General features: G+C 36.5%; 1 protein-coding gene across 1 annotated transcript in view; it reads right to left on the bottom strand.

The window, feature by feature from the left end:
- itga4 (integrin alpha 4) overlaps nucleotides 1-19,095 on the bottom strand; it is a 38,421-nt gene extending 19,326 nt beyond the window's left edge. The window contains exons 1-12 of the mRNA XM_067444438.1: nucleotides 18,741-19,095; nucleotides 17,935-18,047; nucleotides 15,000-15,097; nucleotides 12,686-12,815; nucleotides 12,536-12,603; nucleotides 12,326-12,455; nucleotides 10,551-10,636; nucleotides 9,933-9,995; nucleotides 9,711-9,848; nucleotides 5,250-5,358; nucleotides 4,487-4,581; nucleotides 1,074-1,164 (exon numbers count right to left, since the gene is read on the bottom strand). Coding sequence (XP_067300539.1) covers nucleotides 1,074-1,164; nucleotides 4,487-4,581; nucleotides 5,250-5,358; nucleotides 9,711-9,848; nucleotides 9,933-9,995; nucleotides 10,551-10,636; nucleotides 12,326-12,455; nucleotides 12,536-12,603; nucleotides 12,686-12,815; nucleotides 15,000-15,097; nucleotides 17,935-18,047; nucleotides 18,741-18,925 — 1,306 coding nt within the window. The 5' untranslated portion in view covers nucleotides 18,926-19,095. The remainder of the gene's footprint in view (nucleotides 1-1,073; nucleotides 1,165-4,486; nucleotides 4,582-5,249; nucleotides 5,359-9,710; nucleotides 9,849-9,932; nucleotides 9,996-10,550; nucleotides 10,637-12,325; nucleotides 12,456-12,535; nucleotides 12,604-12,685; nucleotides 12,816-14,999; nucleotides 15,098-17,934; nucleotides 18,048-18,740) is intronic.
- Nucleotides 19,096-23,570: the final 4,475 nt, after the last annotated feature.

The following is a 23,570-nucleotide window of genomic DNA, read 5'->3' as shown; positions in this document are numbered from 1 at the left end:
CCTAGTTATTACACAGTTATTCTAAGTATAACGTATATGTGGAACAAGACTCTAAAATATAAAGTGCTACCAAATATTTGCATACTGTGCACAGTATACATCCTACTTTTTTTCAAAACAGTATGCAGTACTTGGCCATTCTGGTACTTTGCATATTGTTTTCTGCCTTCTCAAAATGACATCAATTTCAAGACAGGAAATAACAGTCTGAGAACAAGAAGTTCAGACACACCTGACTTAATCTTGACCTTTCAAACAAAAAAACAAAAAAAACAAAGAGAAAAAGAATAATATGTTTGCATCTGTTTTTTTCCCCCTTTTGATTTTCAAGAAGCACATCTTATTTGACACCCACAACATACATATATAAATGGGATGGGTGTTAAAACATGAGGTGTTAAGATTTTGGCCATGTGTGTACACACAGCAGCAACTAAAAGTACATTTCCAGCTCTTCATGTGTGCATGCAGTTTGGATCTTTACAAAAAGTTGCAACCACATTCGACAACTGAATTCACTCCCACAAATTCAGGGAGTGACAACTGCATTTGCATTAAGTGTGAGAACAAAACTGAACAACAATATGTTAAGGCAGTGACACCATTCTCTTTTACACACTAATGGCCTGTTAAAAAATAGCTAACACCAGAAGTAAGATTTTTTTTTTTATGTTTTTGAAAAGTTTCTTATGCTCAGCATTTATAAACAGTAGAAACTGAAATATTATGCAACATTATTACAATTTAAAATAACGGTTTGAATTGTAATTTATTTAGTCATGTGATGCAATGCTGAATTTTTCTAGTCTTCAGTGTCACGCGATCCTTCAGAAATCATGCTGATATGCTGATTTTTTTCTCAAGAAACATTTCTTATTTTTCAGGATTCTTTGATTAACTTTTATAACATTTTGAACAATTGAATGCATCCTTGCTGAATAAAAGCATTCATTTATTCAAAAAACAATCTTACTGACTTTTGAGTGTATAGTGTAGGTTGAACTGTTGCCAACCATTCACCCTATTAACAAAGGGATCATATCATATTCATGTGTTTGAGCTAAAAGCGTTACCTGGGTAATTGTTGCTATCAATATCAACTCCTCCAGACACTGATTGGCCAAACATCCTGAGGTTGTTGCCTAACAAAGAACCCGTTATTCTCTGCAATGAGGAAAGCACAAAGACAGCATTCAGAATATACTGTTATTCAGGATTTGACATCATATATGCCAATAGAGTTGTACTGTACTCCAAGAGACATGCTAATGATCCTATTTATGGCCCATTTTACATTCATTTCATGAGATCATGTTAAAGGTGGGGTAAGTGTTATTTCAAATTCGTTTTAGAAAAAGGACTCAGGCTGAGTGGAATAAAAAACTTGTAGCCAATCAGCAGGTAACGGGTGTGTCTACTATTGATGGTTAGAAGAGCGCTTGCTCTCGCTCTGTGCAGGTCATTATTCAACACACACGAGTCACACATGACGGACATTAATCGAGAACTAGCCTAATATATGCTGGCTTTTGCTTGAATATGCTCGTGTGTCATGTTCGCTTGTTTGTCCATTTGCGATCGTATTGTCGCTCACTTCAGCGATGATAAAGACCCGTTCATTTCCACAACGCATGGAGCATCTAAATGTCCTCACTGTGTGCTTCAAGCATCAGCTCACACAATGTCTCCGACAAGTAAGATACTGTACTCCTAATATATGTTTGTTTACTATTTTCATGATCTATATAACCCTTATCCAGTCATAATTGTATATGTCGTTAGCTGGACTGTCGTGCTTGTGTACTATCAAGTTATTCATGAGAACAGTTTGTATTTTTGTGATCGCTATAACTCTAATCTTGTCATAACTGTAATATGTTGTTAGTTAGACTGTTGTGCTCGTGTACTATCGAGTTGTTCATGAGAACGGTTTGTGTTTTTGTGATGGAAGGGATGGCTTTTTCATTGAATATTTGACCTGATTAGTTACACAGAGATTCTGCCATAGTCGTTGCCTGGGTTACGTATGTGTGGGGCAGAGCTATCAAAATAGGGCCGAGACCCTTTGTGGGGGTAGGGGCGTGTTTGTTTTGGTGATTTGAAATATCAACAACGGTTACCAGATAGCACTTACCCCACCTTTAATTCAAAAATAGGATGAAACTAAACTTATTTGGCAATTCACAATAGACAGCTGCACAAATCTAGTAAAGACGTACTGTAAATAAAGTGGGGCTCGACCAAAGAATGGTAACATGATTGATGTAAAGTCTCTTACAAATCTTTGCATTGTGGGTTAGCACATTTACATGCCTTTCATTTACATTTAATACAGAGTTCTCTGAAGTACTTGTTTATTCTTGGATTATCGGATGACTTTATATCATGTCTTACTTTTTCACTTTTCGGACACACAAATTGACAGTGGATTCAATGTATGTATTTGATCAGTTTGTGTTACATCGGAATCAAGCTCACGACCTTTGACACAGCTTGTGCCATGCTCTACAATAACTGGAAAACCATTTATTGTTACAAGCTAATCACTAAACACATCCTCTATGTAATCATTTTGGCTTGAAGTTAATATAATTAGATGAAGTTCTTCTTCGTCATAAACATTCATTTATAACTGGACTCTAATGATTTGGATTTGTCAAGTCATGATCTCTTCTTGAAACTATATGAGAGAGAGAAGGATTTCAGGAAATTAAAGCAATTACACGGGATGCTTTCCTGTTAGTTAGTATCATTATTTTTGTACTTGCAAACTACTGTTTGAGGAAAAACAATGCAGCAAATGGTGACAGTCAGCAGTCACATGTCTTAAGCCTTAGGGTGCGTTCACACTTGTAGTTCGGTTCGTTTGGTTAGTTTGGTCCGGACCAAAAAACAAAAACAAACATAATAGTCCTGGTCCGCTTAGCGTTCACACGGGCATTTTTAACAGCGAACCTAAAGTTACCGAACCAAAGGCACAGGGAGACGCTCACAACCTGATTGGTCGGCTTATATGACGTAGGAGCTCGTTTACCGAACATGCAAAACAATGCTGTGTGCGGATTACACGCGCGGGCATTTTATGCGTGTACATATGGCATTATTTTTTACCAGAGAACTCATGAAGAGCTCATGAAATGTTCACAACATTCAAAACAACGCTGTGTGCTGGATTAAACGCGGTCATTTTATGCGTGTACATGTGGCATTATTTTTACCCGCTGAGAACTCATGAAGAGCTCATAAAATGTTCAAAACATTCAAAACAGCAGCAGGATTTCCTCCGTTGTGCAAAAGAGACGGCCGTATGTCGTCTGTACCTGCTAATAATGGGCAACACAGGAACTTTGATGAGAAGAGCCAGGTATGCTTTTTGTGTGTTTTTTCTAGCATTTTCGAAACATGCTTCGTCAGACCAAATATTGATGAGGCTCTTCCTCGTTGCTCTACGTTTGCCCTCTAACGTTAAAGTTACTCATTTTGGATAACGTACACCGATCTTTCCGCGTCGTCAAATCAGCTGCATTATGCGTGGCATCTTGTGACATTATACGTCTGGTTTTTGGTCCGTTTACATGTCTTTGGTCCGTGTTGCGTTCATATATCAATCGAACCGCACCAGAGTTCGTTTGGAAGCGGACCGAGACCCATCTTTTTAGCGGTCTCGGTCCGCTTGTTTGGTGCGCACCAGAGTTCGGGTGGCAGCGTTCACATATGTTCAAATGAACCGCACTAACCGAGCAACCGCACCAGGGTTCGTTTTAATCGAACCAAACATGACAAGTGTGAACGCACCCTTAAAAGCATGGTGCTTTTTGGTGTATAAGTGGCTAATTTTTGACATTAAGGGAAAAGGTAACCTATTGTTCTTTTGTTATGGCCTTAATGGTCACGATCAAAGCCAGAATACATCCTTTATATAAGATGTGTCATTTTTTACATTTGAAAAAATTCAAGTGACTGATCACATCTAAATTTTTCAGTTGGCCGAATTGAATTTCTGTAAATTAAATTGCATCAATTCACAGAACTTCAATTTGGCCAACTGAAAAATGTATCAATTCACAGAATTTCCATTTAGATGTGATCAGTCACTAGAAAATGTTCAATTGGAGACATTTTTTTAACAGTGTATTGTTACAAGCTAATCACCAAAACATATGTAATCAGTCTTGCCTAATATAATTAGATGAAGTTCTTCCTAAATATTAGTTTATACCTGGACTCTCATGATTTGGATTTGTAAAGTCCTAATCACTCCTTGAAACTAGAAACTTCTTGAGCGAGGGAGATTTCAGGAAATTACAGCAATAAGACTGGACGCTTTGCTCTTAGTACTCAAGTGTAGACAGAGAGAACAAGAAAGACTCAAACAATAGGGAAGTTCACACAGGATGGGGACAAATGCTCAGGTCTGGCCTTTCCCGCCTGTGTTTCATTATTCTCTGCCTGTAGTATCAGTATAAACAGCAGATGCAGAACGTACTTGAGAGAAAGTACGTGCTATACCGCTTCTCCTCCCATTGTAGATATATATAGCACCTTGCAGATCGTCCTCGTGAGGGGCTCCAATGGCCACATCTAAAACACAGGTATTATTGCATTAGCTTTATTTTAAAACCTAGAGAAAAATCTAATACATCAAATGTACTTAAAACTCATGTCAGTACTAATAGTATTGTAGTGTAATTTAGTTAATTAAAAAGGCCCAATATTTTGTATGCTATATATTTTTAGGTTCATTAGAATATCAGCTGCCTTTGAAGGTAATAGGTTTTAAAACAAGAGCAAATGGTGTTAAGAGTTTCTACCCATGAAAACATTATTTATATAAATAATTAAATAATAAATAATTTATGCTGATGCACTTGCAGACAAGATGCTAGTTTAAGTGTATGTTGCAAGGGCGTTACCGTGATGTTTTATTGTAAATGCATCATCATGTTTCTTAACCATGTTCCATTTCTAAACCACAGCCACCACGCAGAAGTCAAATTTGAGTCAGAGATGAACTGATATCTCGCCATGAAACCACTAATGCCAAAAGCCAATGTAAGATGGCATGAGGAAGTGAAATAAATTTGGTTTACCATCAAACCTTGCTTGAGTAACAAACAAATGCCCAATTTTAAAATACAGAAAAACATAATATATTATATTTTTAGGACACTTGGCTAGTCATAAAAAACTGTAAAGGTAAACGTATAAAGGTTCCATACTCAAACACTGATGTATTAGATATACTATACCTGGATATCCATCATCATCAATATCACCAAGGTTTGTGATGGTTTCTCCAAATCGTGCTGCATAAGAGTCGCTGCCGACTAACTCAAAGTCCGCCTCTTTCAGTTTAGCCTGGGAAAGAGACACAATGATACTAAAGATATTTTCAAGAAAATTATCAAAGTCCACTTGCCACAGATGAGAGACTAGCTACTTTTAGAGGGAAAATCTGCCCATTACTGCTGGCCTAGGATTATAATAGCATATTGGTGGCACAGATTTGGCAAGCAATCCAGTGTGTATCTGCATTTGCTCTCTTGAGAACGTCAAAGGTTTCTATTTACAATGTGTTCTTAAAGCATTTATCAATGGAGCAAATCACAAACATATCTGTGGATTTCTTGAAAGCAATGGCCAATCAGAGGGGCACTGAAATCTGAATAAAATCTGTTCTGAGTTCTGTATGCTCATAAATCCTTTCATTATAACAAACTTTGTGAGATCACGATAAACTAAGGTGGAGTGACAGCTTTTTAGCGATTTTAAAGGGAGCGCTCTTTACACGCTTTCTGCCATGTCAAATCCTGCATACAGCATGCATTGCAACTAACAGTGGTTTGTGAATGTAGACAAGTAATATATTGGGAGCATTTATGCTGCGATGTGTCAGTTGTGCATTGACTTAACTTTACACTATTTCAAGGAAATTTAAAAGTGTTTTTAAAGGGGAAGCACATCTTCTTTAGCCTTAACCCTGAAATTGGTTCACCCCTCCGTGTATATGATATTAGCTGTCATAGGGCGTTTTCACACCTGAAAGTCCGCACTAAGGTCCGAACCAAAGTTCGTGTTTGGACATTTGGTTCGTTTTGGTTTGCTTTCACATTGCAGTTATGTCAGCGCACCAAAGAACTTTACATGACGCACTGGCGTCCTGTCGTCATCATCTATGTGGGCTGCATCTTAACATTGATTGGTTTGTTAGCGGACGTGCGTCTGACGTCAGTGTGTTGTCAATTCAGCGGCTAACTTTTGACAAGAATGAACAGCAGACGCATCGTTGCCAATACTGTATATATTATGGCATTACTATCTGCAGCACCAACTATACTCGAGGCAAATTCACCAAATGAACGTCCTCGTTGTGCAAACATTTTATCGGCGCCGACAGGAAAGGAGGAGCTCCTAGAAGATAGGCTTTTTAGCCAAACAATGTATTTTATTTTATAGTTATGTTTAAATATCATAATGTTATTTTTAAATTTCATCTAGGCTAAATTGATTATGAAACGTGCACAGATGTGCAATATATGTCAAAGACATTAAGATTTGTTTTGTAGAAAGCTTTATTTTGTATCTTAATTTTAATAAATGTTTCATCGTTTGCCTGAATTTAATAAATAAGCTTAAATAAAAAATATAGCAGACATCCCGTGACGGAGTGATCATTTGCGTTGCACATGAACTGGAGCGGTCTCATAAATAAACCGAAACTCATATAGTCAAGCAGAGCACGCTGTTCACGCGAGCTGACATAAGTACACAAGCGGTTCTGGTTAAAATGCTGCGCGCTCCATCACTGCTGCTTACATGTGCTGTGAGTTTAATCTGTGTTTTTTCACTAATCCTACACCAGAACTTCCTGTAAATGGTCTGAAAGTCCGAACTATACAGAAAATGCTTTCACACAAGAAACGAACGAACCTTTGTTCTGTTTGGTCCGGACCGAGACTACCTCTTTTCGTCGGACCAAATTTCGTCTGTTTGGTCCGGACCATGGTCCGGGGGAGGTTTCACACTTGTAATTTTGGTTCGTACCAAACTGAAAAGTCTGAAAATCCGGACCAAACAAGGTAGGTGTGAAAGCACCCTTAGACAAATCTAAAAATAGTAAAATCTAAAAATGTTGTAAGTATATCATTGTTTGGATTGTAATTCATCATAAATAAAGTATCTCATCTTTGTACACTCCACCTGTGGTTCTCAAACCTGTCCTGGAGTACCACCAGCCCTGCACATTTTGTATGTCCCCCTCATCTATCACACCTGATTCAACTCATGAGCTCATTTGTGGAGACTGCAAAACCTCAAATGGGTGTGTCAGATGAGACACAATAGTTTGTGTCTCATTATATCGGACACACCCATTTCAGGTATTGCAGTCTCCACGAATAGATTTGCAGGGCTGGTGGTAGATTTGCAGGGCTGGTGGTACTCCAGGATGGGTTTTAAAACCACTGCACTACATTAGGTTTGCTGTTCATGTTTAAGAAATAAGCCCGTTGACCAAACTGTTTTTGTGCAAAGCATTATTTTTGTACTTGCAAACTACTGTTTGAGGTCTTAAGTATTACAGAAAAACAATGCAGCAAATGGTGACAGTCAGCAGTCACCTGTTAAGTCTTATAAGCATGGTGCTTTTTGGTGTAAAGGTGGCTAATTTTTGACATTATGGGAAAAATCAAACCTGTTCTATTGGTATGGCCTTGGTGGTCACAATCAAAGCCAGAATACATCCTTTACCCAGAACTCAATAAGATAAGACAGCTCAAATTAAGTAGGTGTGACATTTTTTTCACGTGCATTACAACAGAGCTCAAAGACTGTTGATATCTTTAAATTACAAATATAGTTAAGAATATATGTGTGAATCTCATAAAACCTAGGGAAAAAACACATCCCAGTCATTTATCATCCACCCTCAATTGATAGCAATATTATTTCTATATTACATGGCCCGCACGATTGGTCGATATACTCGCGAACACACACACACACATGCGCACCCAGATCAAGAAAGAATTTCTGCCGACGGGCGTACGTTTTGGTAGCCCGTCTAGAAACCACACAGCCCCAGAACTACTATAAGGCCTACATATAAAAAAGACATTTTACTCATATAAGTTTGTTGCACCATTCCTGTCGGATCCAATATAGAAGGCACAGCATTGTGTCTGCAAATCCAGCACTTGAGACTTGATTACAAATGATTCCAAAGTAAAATGAGCGAACACACATACAGTATTCCCCATGTAAGCTGGAATATCATTAAAAATAAATGAAGTATCACACATTCCTAATATTAGAAGCTTATCACTGCGACTGTGTTCTTCTACAATATCTTGCTATCTTTTTCCACATTTCTATTGCTGCTGGCACAGCTCCATGATGGGCGGTGATACTGAATTACACGTTTTGTAGAGGTGTGTTCCGTCGTGTGATGACGTAAGGATGAAGCACACGATCGTTTTCTGGGTCTGGTGTTTATAAAAGCTTTTCTTTGACTAAAAAGGTTTTCAGCTCTGAAACTTACAGGATATTCTTATTTTACCATGCCATTTTATATATCAAAAACTCAAGGGAAAGTTGATTTCTCAATTAATCACCCCTTTAAAGAAAATGAAGCCAATATTTAAGACTATTACAATATTATTTTCATTTAGGGACATTTTCTCATTAAAATTGCTAAATACTATACTGAACACATTTCTTCCTCATTACTTTTTATCTTTGTTTTATTCCAGTACAAATATCTAAACATTCTTAAAATCAAGATACAACTACTTGAGAGGCAAAATGACATAAGATATTAAGTCTTCATCGAAATTAAGTGAATTTAAACTCAAAACAGAAAAAAAAATATGCTGATATAAAGTTAGAAAATGATTTTTTTGATATTAGTAAATATCAACTTTTTTCCCTTTAAATTAAGTTTATTTTTCCTACCCCACAGATATTTTTTTCTGTGTTTAAACATAGTCCCTTACGGTGTGTTCACACGGGGCGTAGGCGGTAACGCTTGACGGAGGGCGTGGCTGAAGCTTGGTGCTGACGCGATCGTCATAGTGACAACAGCCAATCACATTAAAACTTACTTGCTGCTTGGACCACAACACAACACAAAAAAAACGCCTTTTTTGACAGCTAGTCTGTGAGACAAAATGGATGCCGATTTGGTGTTATGTGTAAATGCGATTGCCCCTGTAGTTGTTGTCAGTGCACTACACAGGTGCTCGAAGCTGTTGGGCATATTAAATCCTAAAAAAACGTTGACAGCGGGGAGAATATCACATACTGGTCTGGATGGTTCACGGAGCAGTAATGAACGCAATTGGCTAGCGCCTGCTCAAGGATATTTGCATACAGCGATCTGATTGGATGACGCCTGCGCTGGTGCTTGAAAAGTTGAGAAATCTTCAACTTCTGCCGCTTGCAACGCGAGCGACGCGATGCAACGGAATCCACAATTCAGTTCGGCAACGGATGATGTCACCCATTCAAAGTAAATGGGAAGCGTTAACGCTTACGCGCCGTGTGAATGCGGCGTTATAGTTGTGGTCCTTTTTTCAGTAATTTAGCTTATCATATAAATGCATCTTGATCTAAGGATATGTAAATATTTGCACTGAAATATAAGACAGAGAAAGAAAAATAGTTTGCACTGCCCGTAAATATTTAGATATATTTACATATCGCAGCCTTACCTCTCCCTGGTTTATGTAGACATGCACACGCCCCTCCTCCCTCACTGAGCTGAACATAGGAGCCCCCACCAACAGATCGGACAGTCCGTCTGCGTTCAGGTCGATAGCACATACACTAGCTCCATAATAAGAGCCGAGCTGTGAACAGGAACAAACATCACCATTGTGAAAATTCATCAGGAACATCCCTTAGGAGCACTTAAAATTCTTTACATTTCTTACCTTCTTGCCCTTGGTTATGTTAACAATTTTCAAAGTGTTGCCTTCAGTCCTGAATATGTAGGCCTGGGGTAAAAGAAAACACAGCAATATGGGAAATGGGAACTATAACAACAACAGCCTAACAATGGATTTGTAAATACACTGGCATGTGTTACATTTACATTTAGTTTTATCCTAAACATACATGGTCGCTCTCTGATAACTCCTTTTCCAGTCTCAGTGTCTTTGGTAAAATCATTAGACACCAGACCGTTACATACAAAACTCATAAACACTGCAAACTCAGCACATCTGAAAATAAAAACCTACTTCCTCTTCCGCACAGATGGAAGAAGAGTTTAGTTCAACCGATTTACCGTTTACAACTGCCACACAGAGCAGATGTCAAAAGGGTTTCATACCTAAAACCATTTTATACACAACCACCTGGAATTGTTGATATTCAGTATGGGGTATTCAGAACATTGTTATTAAGCTACAAAGTGTACAGAAGCATGCATGTCAAAATTGTTTCAGGGCTTTCCTTGCACTGTCAATCTAACCACAACACTAAACTACAACAAAACAATGGGTCTGTGCTAATAATCAGATGATGGTGGTGGTGAGCTTAACCCTTACTTTACCAATCTGTTCATACTGGGGAGCACCACCCACTATCTCAGTACTCTGAGGATCTAGAAAGTGTCCAGCACCAACAGCATAACCTGATGGGAAGAAAACCATACATGGTGGTGAAATATTCAAACTGTCTGCAGAAACACTGGAAAAACTGTAAAAAAATAAAATGGTAATACCGGGTATCTTCCTAAATAAAACCCAACAAGTTACTTGCTAGTAGCTTGAATCAGTGATATTAAATAATATTTGTGTGACTTGAATAAAACATTTTTAGTTATTACAATGCTTGTGATCACTAGATAATGATTTTTAAAACATCATTTTGCATTCACAAAAAGCAATTTCTAGCAGATGAAGTATAAATATATCAAACTCATTTCTTTTCAGGCTTGGAAATTTAAATTCACTGATACCAAATTTTTTTTTTTTTTTTAATGACAGCAGTGACCCTGCACAAAGTGCAACTATAAGGTATTATCAGGGCCATAACCACCTTAGACATTGAGGTCATGTCCCCCTGAATAATTAGAAATGGCCAAATTGTCCCCCACCCGACACGTTTGATATTCTTGATGGTGTTTGTCACTGTCAGAATGAGTGAGATGGCCAATCAAATCAAAGAAGGCGGGGCTAACTGTTGAATTCCAACGCGACGCTAGTTATAGCAGTGAAAGATTGCGTCACAAGATTCATGTAGCTAAACATTTAACTTTTTTTACGATAAAAACATTCAACGACCAACAGTAATGGGAAATGATACAAACTATGTGAAATTTCACAATTTTGAACTGAAAACTTGACATTATTTATATAAATAATAACTGAATTTGACGTGACGAAACATTTTGCACTTTTACATATTACGAAGATGAAAATAAGAGTGAATGTGTGCATATTTAAAAAAATATATTATTTGAAAATAGTTTACTTCATAACTACATTACAACTGGAACGTTACCATTTTTATTTTTCTTTATTTCCTTTAATCCCTTTTAATCATTTAATAATTGAATTCCTTAAAATAAAATAATAAGACCAATACCCCAACCCCCACCACGCAACAAATGGTTGCGGCCTTGGGTATTATAAAGAATGTATTACTTATAATAACAAAAATAACATCATGATTTCCTGTGAAGCTGAAAAGCAAAAATAATAACTAAAATTAGGCATTGCTGTGTAAGTTTGTTTACAAAGTATGGAAAGGTTGCCAAGAGATGAAAACAGTGACACGTTAGACTAGTAACCGTATTATGTTTAGCAACAATTTCATGCTTGTTTTGTGCAACAGTGTCTGTTTCCTGTTCATAAAGAAAAATGTTTCCTGCTAAGTTGGAAACATTATGACACCGATGATCCTGATGTTGAACTTTCATTTTACACATTTTATCAAAATTAGATAACTGTATCCCTTAACCCCCATAATAGAACTTATTACAAATATATCTTAGCAATGTTATACATAAATAATTATTTATATAAAAAAGGCCATAGCTCTGTTTTAAAACCTAGTAAGTTGGCTTGCTGTGTATTGCCTACATAGGCAGCTGCCATTTAAGGAAGCTCCCTAGCCATCATAAAAAAAAAACGATGTGAGATTGTTCCAATGCATTCTAGGATGAGCTTCTCCGTAAAAGATACATGCTGCCTTAGATTTTGAAAAAAATCGGCACAATTAAGTTGCCTACAGTCTTTTGGTTTTATGATGCCTCACAATGTTGCCTATACTAGGATTTGTAAAAAAATCCAATAATATTAGCAGCTTGAGAACTCACCTAAATAACTTCCATAGAGAACTGCACTGTCTTCATCCACATAAGCAGCTGATGTGTTGCTCGTGGTGTTGTAGACAAGAACGGATCCTGTCCAGTATGAGGTACCAGGAGCTCCCATGACTATCAGGTCCTACAAACACAACACATCATTACCAAATCAATCTGAATTAAATCACAGCTCAATCAAAATGCCATAGGAGCTCTGAATACCTCTGTGAATAAGTTTGATATTCCTGCTTGGCATGATCCGTAGCCTTCACCAAACTTTCTTTGATGGTCTAAAGAGAGAAAGAAAAACCTTCAGAAAACTTATTGTAAGAACCACAGTACAACCAACTCAGCAGTAAATTAAATGTGTACCTTTATAGCAGGGGATAATACGACTGACGTGTTTCAAATCTGGGCTGAATCTGAAGCAAATACCATGGGGCAGCTTATTCTGATTGTCCTTAATGGAGTAGTAGATATTCTTCCACCGATGTCCACATGCCTAGAATTTAAACCAGCATAGTGTTACTCATCATACATATGCCATGTATTCCACCAATAATGGTATCGTTCACTACAAAACAATCATAATTTATAGGGATGCACCCATATGACAATTTTAGTATCGATGCCGATAACCGATAATTCTTAAAAGCTGATAACCAATATATTGACGGATAAACATAAATCCAAAGCCTGGTTACAAAAACATAATTTTATGTCACCTAAATGACCAACTTGTGCAGCACATGTTGCACTTTTTTTAAGTGATTCCAATCATATTCAAAGCAATTCAAAACCATCTTGTATGGCCAAGTGTCTCAACAAAATGAAATAATCCATTATTTATCTGCTTTAATAGGGGTGGGCGATATCTCGATATTTAAAATATATCGAGATATTTTTTAAACTCGATATGGATTTTGACATATCGTATATATCGATATATTGTTTATATTGCATGCTGATTCCGCCACTTTGCTTGTTTTGCCTTCTCTGTGCTGTGCTCGCGCGCCTCCCGCCTCTTGCTTTTATTCCCCCTCCCCTCGAGTGTTGTCTCATTGAACGCGGCGGCGTTCGCAACCAGGTGAGGATTATTTATCAAGTTGACAAGTGCGCGCGTTATTTAATAATCAGTTAAGAGACCATGATTTTCCTTCTAACACAACTGCTTGCTAAAATTCATAAAGAAATATTAATGTTCATCATATTTCAAATCACATGTTTCACCCACAGTCACAGGTGTTTGACACTATTGTTGCGAGACGCACTCGCAGTCGCAATCATGTCATTTTATGATTTGTTTCTAACTGATCGCATAGTTTTCTGTTAAAATGTCAAAATGATCGCATATTATTCGAAAACATTTAGAAATGATTGCAATATCGTTATTTTTATTTTGTCAGCTTTATCATGGGATTATGATGAATAGGTCTATTCATGTTTTAACCAAGAGTTAAATACGAGACATCCCGGATGTCCTACACTGTAAAAAATGTTTGTTGGTTTTTGTTGGTTTAACTTAAAAAAGTAAGTAACCTGATTGCCTTAAAATTATGAGTTTATTGAAATTAAAAATTTGAGTTGATACAATGAAGGACATTTGTTTAATAAATAGAAACTCAAAATATTATTGTATCTTAAACACAAAAAAAATGATAAATCATGAAAATAGCACTATTTGGCATGTTTCACTGCGTCATCAGAAATAAAACACACACAAAATCTTTAAATAATATTTTAATAAAAGTGGTCGAATCTCAAAAAATGTTCAATGTATTAACTCAAAATTTTAATTTCAATGAACTCAAAATTAAGACAACCAGGTAACCTTTTTTCTAAATCATTTTTCCCGTGTATAAGATACAGTGCTCTTCTGTAAGTTGTACTGTAGCCATCATATTATAGCCTACCTTCTGACATTCATATTTCGTTCTGTAACTGAAAAAAGCCTACATGATACGCATCAGTCACGCTTTGGTAAAGAGCGCGACATCTAGCCTACTGTTTGAATTTTGGTACAAATTTAACAGGAAGTGGTGTTATGACAATCAGTTTATTAACCAGTCATTCCACCATCTTTCTGCAAAATGCTTACTGTTTAAGTGTAAAAAAGGGTTTTAATTCGTCTTTTGAAAGCATGAAATGAATGAAAAGATGGCTATAGGCATATTATTTCTTTTATTTTACAGTTAAATTATTGTTATTTATGTTATCAGGGAGTTTTTGGTTTTTTTATGTCACAAAAGCACTTTGTTCGTTCATGAACTGACTACCTCTTTGCACTTCAAAAAAAAAAAAAAAAAAAAATTGTGCTATTTGGCATATTTGTTTTTGCTGTAGTTTTTGGGGGTTATTTTTCCTGTAAAGATATCTAGATATATACCGTATATCGAGATATAGCAAAATATATCGAGATATATTTTTTTGCCTATGCTTTAATATATCAGCCAAATTGTCTAATCGAGCCGATAATGATAACATTATAAATGGACATATATCGGCTGATAGCGATATGGTGGCCAATATATTGTGCATCCCTAATCATTTCGTTTTTTTATGAACATTTTCCACCTTCTCTCTGAACCTTATAAGTAAATAGGGGGTTTTTCCATTTAAAATGAATAATTATAGTTTAGCATTTCCTCAAAAGGTAGCTCAATTAAGAACAGACTAAAAGACATACCAAAACATGGCCTTTTGAGGGCTGCCGGGACAGACTTACACCCAGCCACTGGTTATCATTCTCTGCCAAACAGTGTCTTCCACAATTCCGTACATCTCCTGAAATCATTCAATAAAATGCGCACACAAAAAATATGCAATCAATCAAGAGTCTAAACAATTTACTTTGAGGAAATTGTGCAAAATGTTACAGATGCAGAGATGTTGGACATGCAAATGTTTTTACCCTCAAACAAACTCACACCTCTGGCTCACATACAGAACAACACAGGATGAGAAGCTTGTGGTGAGGTGTACAAAACACAAGGCGATGAGTATTTCTGAAAGTATCATGCTGTAATGTAAAACCTTAAATCATTGTGCTTTCTGAGACAGTGTCAAGTGAGCTGGAGATGAAGCATCAGCTATGCCCTTTTGAACTCTTGTTACATTTTTTCAGGAAAATGTGAGTGGTTGTCATTTGACGAAAATGAGGGTTGCACACTAAACTTTACAATGTGGTCTTGTAGATGGTTTCCAGGGTATTTGCATGTGGTTGCAAATGTATTTTGAGTGTTTTTAGCCTGTGGTTGCAAGGTGGTTCAGGGCTCGACATTAACACTTGTCCGCTTGTCCGGGACAAGTGGATTTTTTGAAGGGACAAGTGAAAAAGAAGAGCCTGAAAACAAAAAATAACTAGCAAATAACCAAAATGCATGAATGATTGTGCATTCATTTAGTGTAAGTGGCGATCGATAGTGGTGGATAATAATATATGATGAACTGACGATAATAAGGTCGTGCTGTTGACGCTCGTGCAGCCTCTCGAGGAGAAATTACAACTCTAGAGCGTTTAAGCTGTTTCTTGAATACCATCACGACAGAAAATGACACTGCTTTCATATGACAGTTTCATAAACAATTAATTAACATACACTTGCATTTACTTACACTTAACCCTTGTGTGATGTTCATATTTTTGTTACTCAGCCAATGTCCGTGGGTCTGGTGGACCCGCTGCATTTTGGGGTTTTTAATTCAACACAATCAAAAAATATATATATTTAAATACTCAACAGATGTTACGGTACGCAGGACCTACGATTTCTACACTTTTATTAGCCCCGGGTCGAGTGGACCCGAACATCCTGTGTGTAATATAAATGTGTAGGGGGGTGTACAGTGTGTGGACATCAAAAATGTGTTCTGATATATATTCCTCACAGAAAATGAGGCCAATGAGTCTCAGTTTGAAAAAATAATTAATCGTATCATTTTTCTTTTGATAAAAAATGAAAACGGGTCCAACAGACCCGAACACCATACAAGGGTTAAAGTCACTTACAATTTAGATGCAATATTGAGTGCTTTTTTTAGATTTCAGAAGCGAAAATTCGATTTCACACACAGCAGAACCGTAACGCACCTCACAGCAAAAAGTGTGTTACTGAACGATTCAGTGTTTGAATGAATGGTTTGAATGAATGACTCAATGGCTCACTCATTAAGACGGCCACCTGCTGCCACCTACTTGAGGTTTGGTTTCATGTTTAAACATACTTTCCAACATTTCCTATGTGTCTATTCAAAACTACAAATCTCAAAACATTATTTAATGCAGTTGTAATTTTTCAGTGTAAATTATTTAATTTTATTGTTAACAGCCTGTATAGTGTCTTTTTTTTTAATTCAATATTTAATTTAATGTATTAATCAAATTTAACAATATAAAATTAAACCTGAAGCATAGCCTATATTTAATAAGATTAGGGGGGAAATGCCCTTTATAAAAGGTAAAAATATCGCAAATTTGAAATGATTCAATAAATTTTTAAATAAAATTCACAAATATGCAGATTTAAATATGTCAAAGCTGATTGAACACTGGTGAGAATATTGCTTCAGAATAAATTATAATTATAACACACACACACACGCAAAATAAAAAAAATATAGAACTTTTTTCCAGACAAGCTCATTTTTTACTCGGACAAGTGAATGAACGATTTACTTGTCTGAAGGACAAGCACATGAACATGCTTAATGTCAAGCCCTGTGGTTGTATACTGGCCCAAGTGAAGAGTCAAATCCGGTCCGTAAATATGGCTCTCAATGCAAGTCTTTCTCTCTCTCTCTCTCTCTCTCTCTCTCTGATTCTTGTTAAAAACGCAAAAAGTGCAATAGGTATTGCATGCAAACATTTTATGGTTAAGTGTTTTTCATACTTTAAGTATGAGCAATCATAATAATAGTGATACTTGCATTAGCAAATGCCACTAATAATGAAACCTTTTCAGGCACATCAACGGCGTGCCATACAGGGTGCAATTGGTTGCACTCTAGCCTAGCATGGCTTGGAAATAATTTGTTTAATGACATTTTATTTGCCTATATATATCCTGTAGCTTGACCTACAAAGAAGACTATCCCCCATCCCTTGTTTCGGGCAGGGAGTATAAGCATCCTCTTCCTGACAGGAGGTAACTCTCCACAGTCTGGCTGACCCCGCATGGGAAATTCATTCACAGGACATTTTCACAGCCAGGGGTCTAGAAAGCACACGAGTACAGTCAGAGCTAATTCAGAAGTGTGAAGTCTAAACGGTATAACGTGGTCAAATGGAAATGATCAACTGTCTACAGCAAACAGAAGGGCAAAGAGAGAGAAACCCCCATGAGTTGAAGTGCTTATATGTGCATGTTTTAATTATAGTATGAGTATACTAAAATCAGTGAAAAGTTAAATCATGTTCTCTAGCACACTTTGAGAATGATTCAAATAGATTTGTGTGCTTCAATTAAAGCAAAAACCTCAATTGAAAAAAAAAGTTTAAATTAAGCTTTGGTGAACTTTTGGACCCTGCATGAACTTCAACAAGAACTTTATTTAAAATAAAGCTCTGCCATTCACAAAAAGACACATCAAGAAAAGCTGAAGGTAAGAGAGGGAAGACCTACCAACATGGAGCTGCTCACATTGGGAGTTCAACACACTGCAGTTGTAGATGGCTCCAGGATTTTTGGTATGAGGATAAAAGCTGGAATCAGCCACAGGCGCTCCAACTATCAGCCTTAACAATAAATATGCCAATAAATACAGTCTGCCATTTGTAGCTTGGTAGTTTAAGCATAAAGTGTCTCTCGTGACAATTGGTAATCAAGATTTTAGAAGGACTGATTCATTATAAATGTGAAAAAATGAATGTACGTGCAAATATTTTATATAAATTCTGAATTATTATTGGTCATAAAAGTAGAGCACATAATAAGCACACAGAATTAGCATTCTGCAATTCAGGGTCAGAAATGAACCAGGGCTCAGGGCAAAAGAAACTCCTCGTGTGAGATATACAGTTCTTTTGCAACAACATGTGATACATTTCACAATATTCCACAAGGAATATCTTGGTTGGTTCAGGATTTCAGAATGACTTTGAATAAAAACTATCAATAATGTGAAGAACCACTCTCAACAGCTCTTGAAATATGCTGTGTCAGTAGTAGACAGTGACTGGACAAATGTATTAAATATACGCTAGCCAAAGTCTAATGTTGATTGTAAAGGTGAATTCTATAATTATTCACTATCCTACTTGATTCAACTTAAGTACTTGACATTTCATAGAAAACATACTAACAAAACTCCTCAAAAAATGTATAAAATGCAACTGAAAATCAATATTAGGGGCAAATATGATTTCATTTCTCAAACTGGCTCACTCGCCCTTGACTCAAAACTTCTCATGCATGTTTAAATCACTTACCATGTGTCCTTAGCATGCTGGTGGAGCAGAACAGAGTATCCGAATAATGATCCATTGGGTCCATTAAAAACTAAAGGATGCTCCACATCCAGATTGTAGCAGTCACACAGATTCAACAGGTACCACAGGATCCAAACTACAGGTCTCCACCTCAGCAAATCTCTAGTGAGTTGTGAGGAAATCATCTCACCGTCAGTCACAGCACCACACAGAATACAGAGAAGAGCAAATGCTGCCTTAAAACAAAAGTGCAAAGAGTTCGAAGAAACTTTTCGTTAATACATCAGGAAGTTGTCATTGTAGTTGTGAGCTCGAGATGTGAGCTCGAGATGTGCGCTCGCCTGTTGCGCTCCCTCATCTCATCTGCTCGAGCGCGCTTCGTGACGTCACGCCGCTCTGAGTAAAGGGAAGCCTTTGAAGTGAGAGCGGGCGCGCCGCAGGGGCGTGACCGCGCTGAGAGCGGCGGACAGCGGACACTTCTTGGCGCGCCATAATGGTCTCTAGGCACTGGATAAAGGAAACCATGAGGAACACATGCATTAACCGTCATATTTTCTGTTTGACGCCCCAAACCACATCGAATACCTCCACACACACACATATACACACAAAAAAGTATAACTGATGAATGGAGAACTGATGATACGGTGTAACTTAACCCAGATTTTTTACTTATTTAATGTTACTTTTATTGCTATAATGTATTGTATTCGAATTCCTATACAAACAAATAAAACAATTTAATACAATTAATCATTCATATATTAGCTGATACATTTGAAATCACATTAATCTAAATGAACAAATCAGTTTAATTCATTTAATTTTGTTGGCCCTAAAGAGAGAAAAAAGGATACAATAATGAACAACAATAACTTTTTGTGGTAAAACGTAAACTTCTTTTCTGTAAACTATTGAAATTTTTATTTTGGCATAGGCTATGGAATATTTTCGGAAACAACGAGGAAGTCATTTCAACAGCACTTGAAGGGTAGCAATAAAAATATTTTTCAACAAGATTTTTCAAGTTTTATGGTTGACTTCACGCAAAGTGCTTACATTTGTTCATACATAAACTTTAGATTTATAGGTCATGGAAGCAATTATGGAGGAATGCAATGGGTGTATGGACAGTTGGTAATGTAGGCTAATATAGCACAAACGATGTACACAAATAAAGCAGTGATTTTTAAAAGCTTTGTGGCAGCTCACAGTGTGTGAAGGCTATCTGTCCGTCTGACAATCTTTCAGCCTGTCTTTTCTATGACAAATCCTTTTTCACTTTTGCAAGAGCCTTATGACCATGACAAGGCAGATTATTACGCACACACACGCACGTACGCACACGCGCGCACACACACTTATTAAATGTGTGAGTCTCAGGACGTCTCAAACACAATTCCCCTCTGAGTGATAATACCAGCGCACATGTGCTGTGGATAAGGAGCACAGTGTGAGGCCTGGGACATCATCATGTCTCTTTAACTACATTTGTGTGTCACTTTTTTTGTTGTCTGGTGTTGTTGCTCTGAGACTCACAGTTTGTGTGTGTGTTTCATTCAGTACCTATCAATAGTTACAACCGTTCTCTCCTTCCTCCATAGGGAAGAATCCACAGAGACCCTTTAATAAGTGTGAATGAGAGACTTGTCTCTCTCCCTTACTCTGTTTTTGAGAACTAGAGGCGATGAATGACCAGCCAGCTGCATCACTCGCTTGGTTATACAGGGTTTCCTATTTTTATTCTTAAAGGTGATGTTGCCTGCATATTGATGTATACTGCAATTTAAAAGTTTGTGGATTGTATGATTAAATATACAATCAAAACAGTATTCAATATTGTCAAATTGACATTTTCAAATGTCATTTATTCCTGTGATGGCACATTATCCTTCAGAAATCATGCTGAATTGGAGCTAAAGAATCCGTTCTTAATATCAATAACAATTTAGCTTTTTAATGTTTTTGTGATACACATTTTTTTCAGGTTTCTTTGATTAAAAGAAACTTCAAAAGAACAGCATTTATTTTAAATGTAACTATTTTGTAACATTGTTACTCTATATGTCATTACCGTAACGTTTGATCAATTTAATGCGCCCTTCAAATTAAAAGTATTAATTTCTTTCCAAATTAATTTATCTTTCATTGGGACTTGACCAATCATCTTTATCGGCATTGGCTGTTTGTCAAATAGCGTGAGTATTTGGGAAACCTTATTTAAAAACAATCATTATTTTTGTATTTATAAACTATGTATTTATAACTATATATTGTATTTATAAAAGTGTATTTCATTATTATGTTATTATTTACAGTCGAGCACAGCAGTTACACACTTCACCTTTATCATTGCTGACAGCTAAAAGCTTGAAAAAACATCTGTTCTGGGAGAGTGTCGCTGATATTTTCACCCTTGCTGAAAGTTTATGAAATATGTTTTTGGATAAACAAACAATTCTTACAGCTTATTGGGGGACATAAGAATACTTGTTTTTGATTTGTGGAAACTTCTGGGAGGTCCTGAAAAAGAAGAGAAATGGAATGAACTGAATTTTTAGAGGGGCAATAGTTGTTAAATTCCCTAACATGTGCAAGAGAAGAAAAAAGAGCAAAGGTCAAAGAGGGGATGACTAACTCTTCATGGGTATTTTGCATGGTCAGTGTGGTGCTTATTGCTGATGTTTGCACAAGACACCACGTGCAAAGCATGGAAAAATCATGCACATATAGGTGTGTACATACATATACATACAAACATGCATACATACACACACAGTTTATTGTTCCCACATTCAGCTAAATGCATTTCACAACTTCACTTTTGAAGTTCCCCTTAATAACCAGACAATTTACGTCGCAACTCACAAATATCCAAGAACAAGTAAGTTATTCATATAAGTGACCCTGTAGTGCCTTTAAAAACATTGCTCTGTTTGTTGTTATTATTCACTAAGTAACACTTTAGTTTCAGGAGTTTACTTCTCACTATTAACTAACTTAAATATGACGTTTGCCTCAATAAACTGAACATTTCTGCTTATTAGTAGTTAGTAAGGTAGTTGTTAAGTTAAGGTATTGGGTATTAAGGGATGCAGAATATGATCATGCAGAATAAGGAATTAATATGTGCTTTATAAGTACTAATAAACAGCCAATATACTAGTAATATGTATACTAATAAGCAACTAGTTAATAGTGAAAATTGGACCCTAAGCTAAAGTATTAATATAAAAATATTAAACAGGGTTTAAGGTACTTGGAAAAAAAAGATGAAAGAAAACAAATATTAGATGGAAAACTATAACCTTAAAAAATTAAATGAATGTTTCCTTGACAGCTAATGTAAGTTGAAGTACTAATATTAATAAATATGAAATATCTTAAAGCCATAAATACATATATATACTTAAGCACATCACATTACTAAAATGTAGCCTACAATAAAACATTTTTTTTTAAATTGAATACTGAATATGTATAAATAAAGTAAATTAAACTCATTATTAAATATGATAATAATAAGCAGGCTTAAAATAACATCCCAACCAGCCCAGTGGCTGAAAATAATTACAGGACTATAGCTGTTTGTCCAACTAATACACGGGAATGGCGTTAATGGAGCAGAAATTCTCATTTGGTAATGCCGCAAATATAAATGATGTACTCCCATTTCACACATTTTTAAAGGTGCCCTAGAACGAAAAATTGAATGAACCTTCAAATTAATATAATGCACAAGCGCGAATCTCTCTGCTTGCACACAGAATGTAATGCGCGAGCGTATTGGGTGCTTCTACATCGGTGTTATTCACTCATTCACTCAAGCTTATCCCTCTTAAGGATAATTTAAGGATAAGGTTAGGTTTAGAGGTAGGGAATTGGTTAAGGCTGAATTGTTGGACATATAGGTTGTTCCAGGATCAACAAAATATGTTGACCCAGGAACATACAAAATCATGGTGACCATAAAGGGCGGGAGATGCACTTAAAGGCCCACTGAAGAGCATTGAAATGGACAGCATTATTCACGTAATTTCCCCTGAAACCGGACAACATATCAAGCAGCTCTTCCTCTTTTTTAAAACAGCCAACAACGTTCTGTTTATATCACAGTTTGACTAGAGCATTTCAGCTCAGTAAAACAGTTTCCTCCTAATCTCTAACGCATCATAATCTCCTCCATATCGCTTTGAAATACAGCATTCTGCTGTAATCTGAGAATCTGATATGTTTTCTGGTCTGCGCCAACACATATGTTTGTACAGAAAATCTGATGAGAAGCTAAAGTCCGTGGTGATAAAAATCTGTGATCGATTTTAACGGAAGTGAGAGACTGTACGTTTTAAATGCTTAAATCTCCTAAATGCAAATTTTGTCAATGTTTTGGAGCACACCATCTTATTCATAACCTTAAGGCTAACATATGTCTTACTAAAAGCTAAAAAACTGATTTTTTTTTATTGAAGGGAGCCTTTAAGGTGCATTTATCAACATACATATTATGAACAAGTTCATGCAGGTTGTTTTAAACATTAAATTAAAAAGCTTTCCTGTCCCTCTTCCAAGTCTCTAACCCTGCCCAGATGTGTTTCTATAGTCGTGCTTATTCAAACTATCACATATTGAGAATAAAAGCCATACGTAATTAGATAAAGGGTTATTACAGCATCAGAAGATTATTTTGAATCTGCAGATTAGAGTAGCACATGAGTGGAGTTATTATAAAATGTGACCCAAATTCCTTTTGGAAAGCTCCCGTTTGGAACACATCGAGGGCATGATCGGATCCTACAAATAAAGGGGAAGGAGAATGGATCCGTTCAGATA

The sequence above is a fragment of the Pseudorasbora parva genome, chromosome 5 (assembly GCF_024679245.1).
Source record: "Pseudorasbora parva isolate DD20220531a chromosome 5, ASM2467924v1, whole genome shotgun sequence".
In the NCBI taxonomy this organism is placed as follows: Eukaryota; Metazoa; Chordata; class Actinopteri; order Cypriniformes; family Gobionidae; genus Pseudorasbora; species Pseudorasbora parva.
Note: the sequence above shows the minus strand (reverse complement) of the source record. Positions and strands in the feature narration are given on the sequence as shown.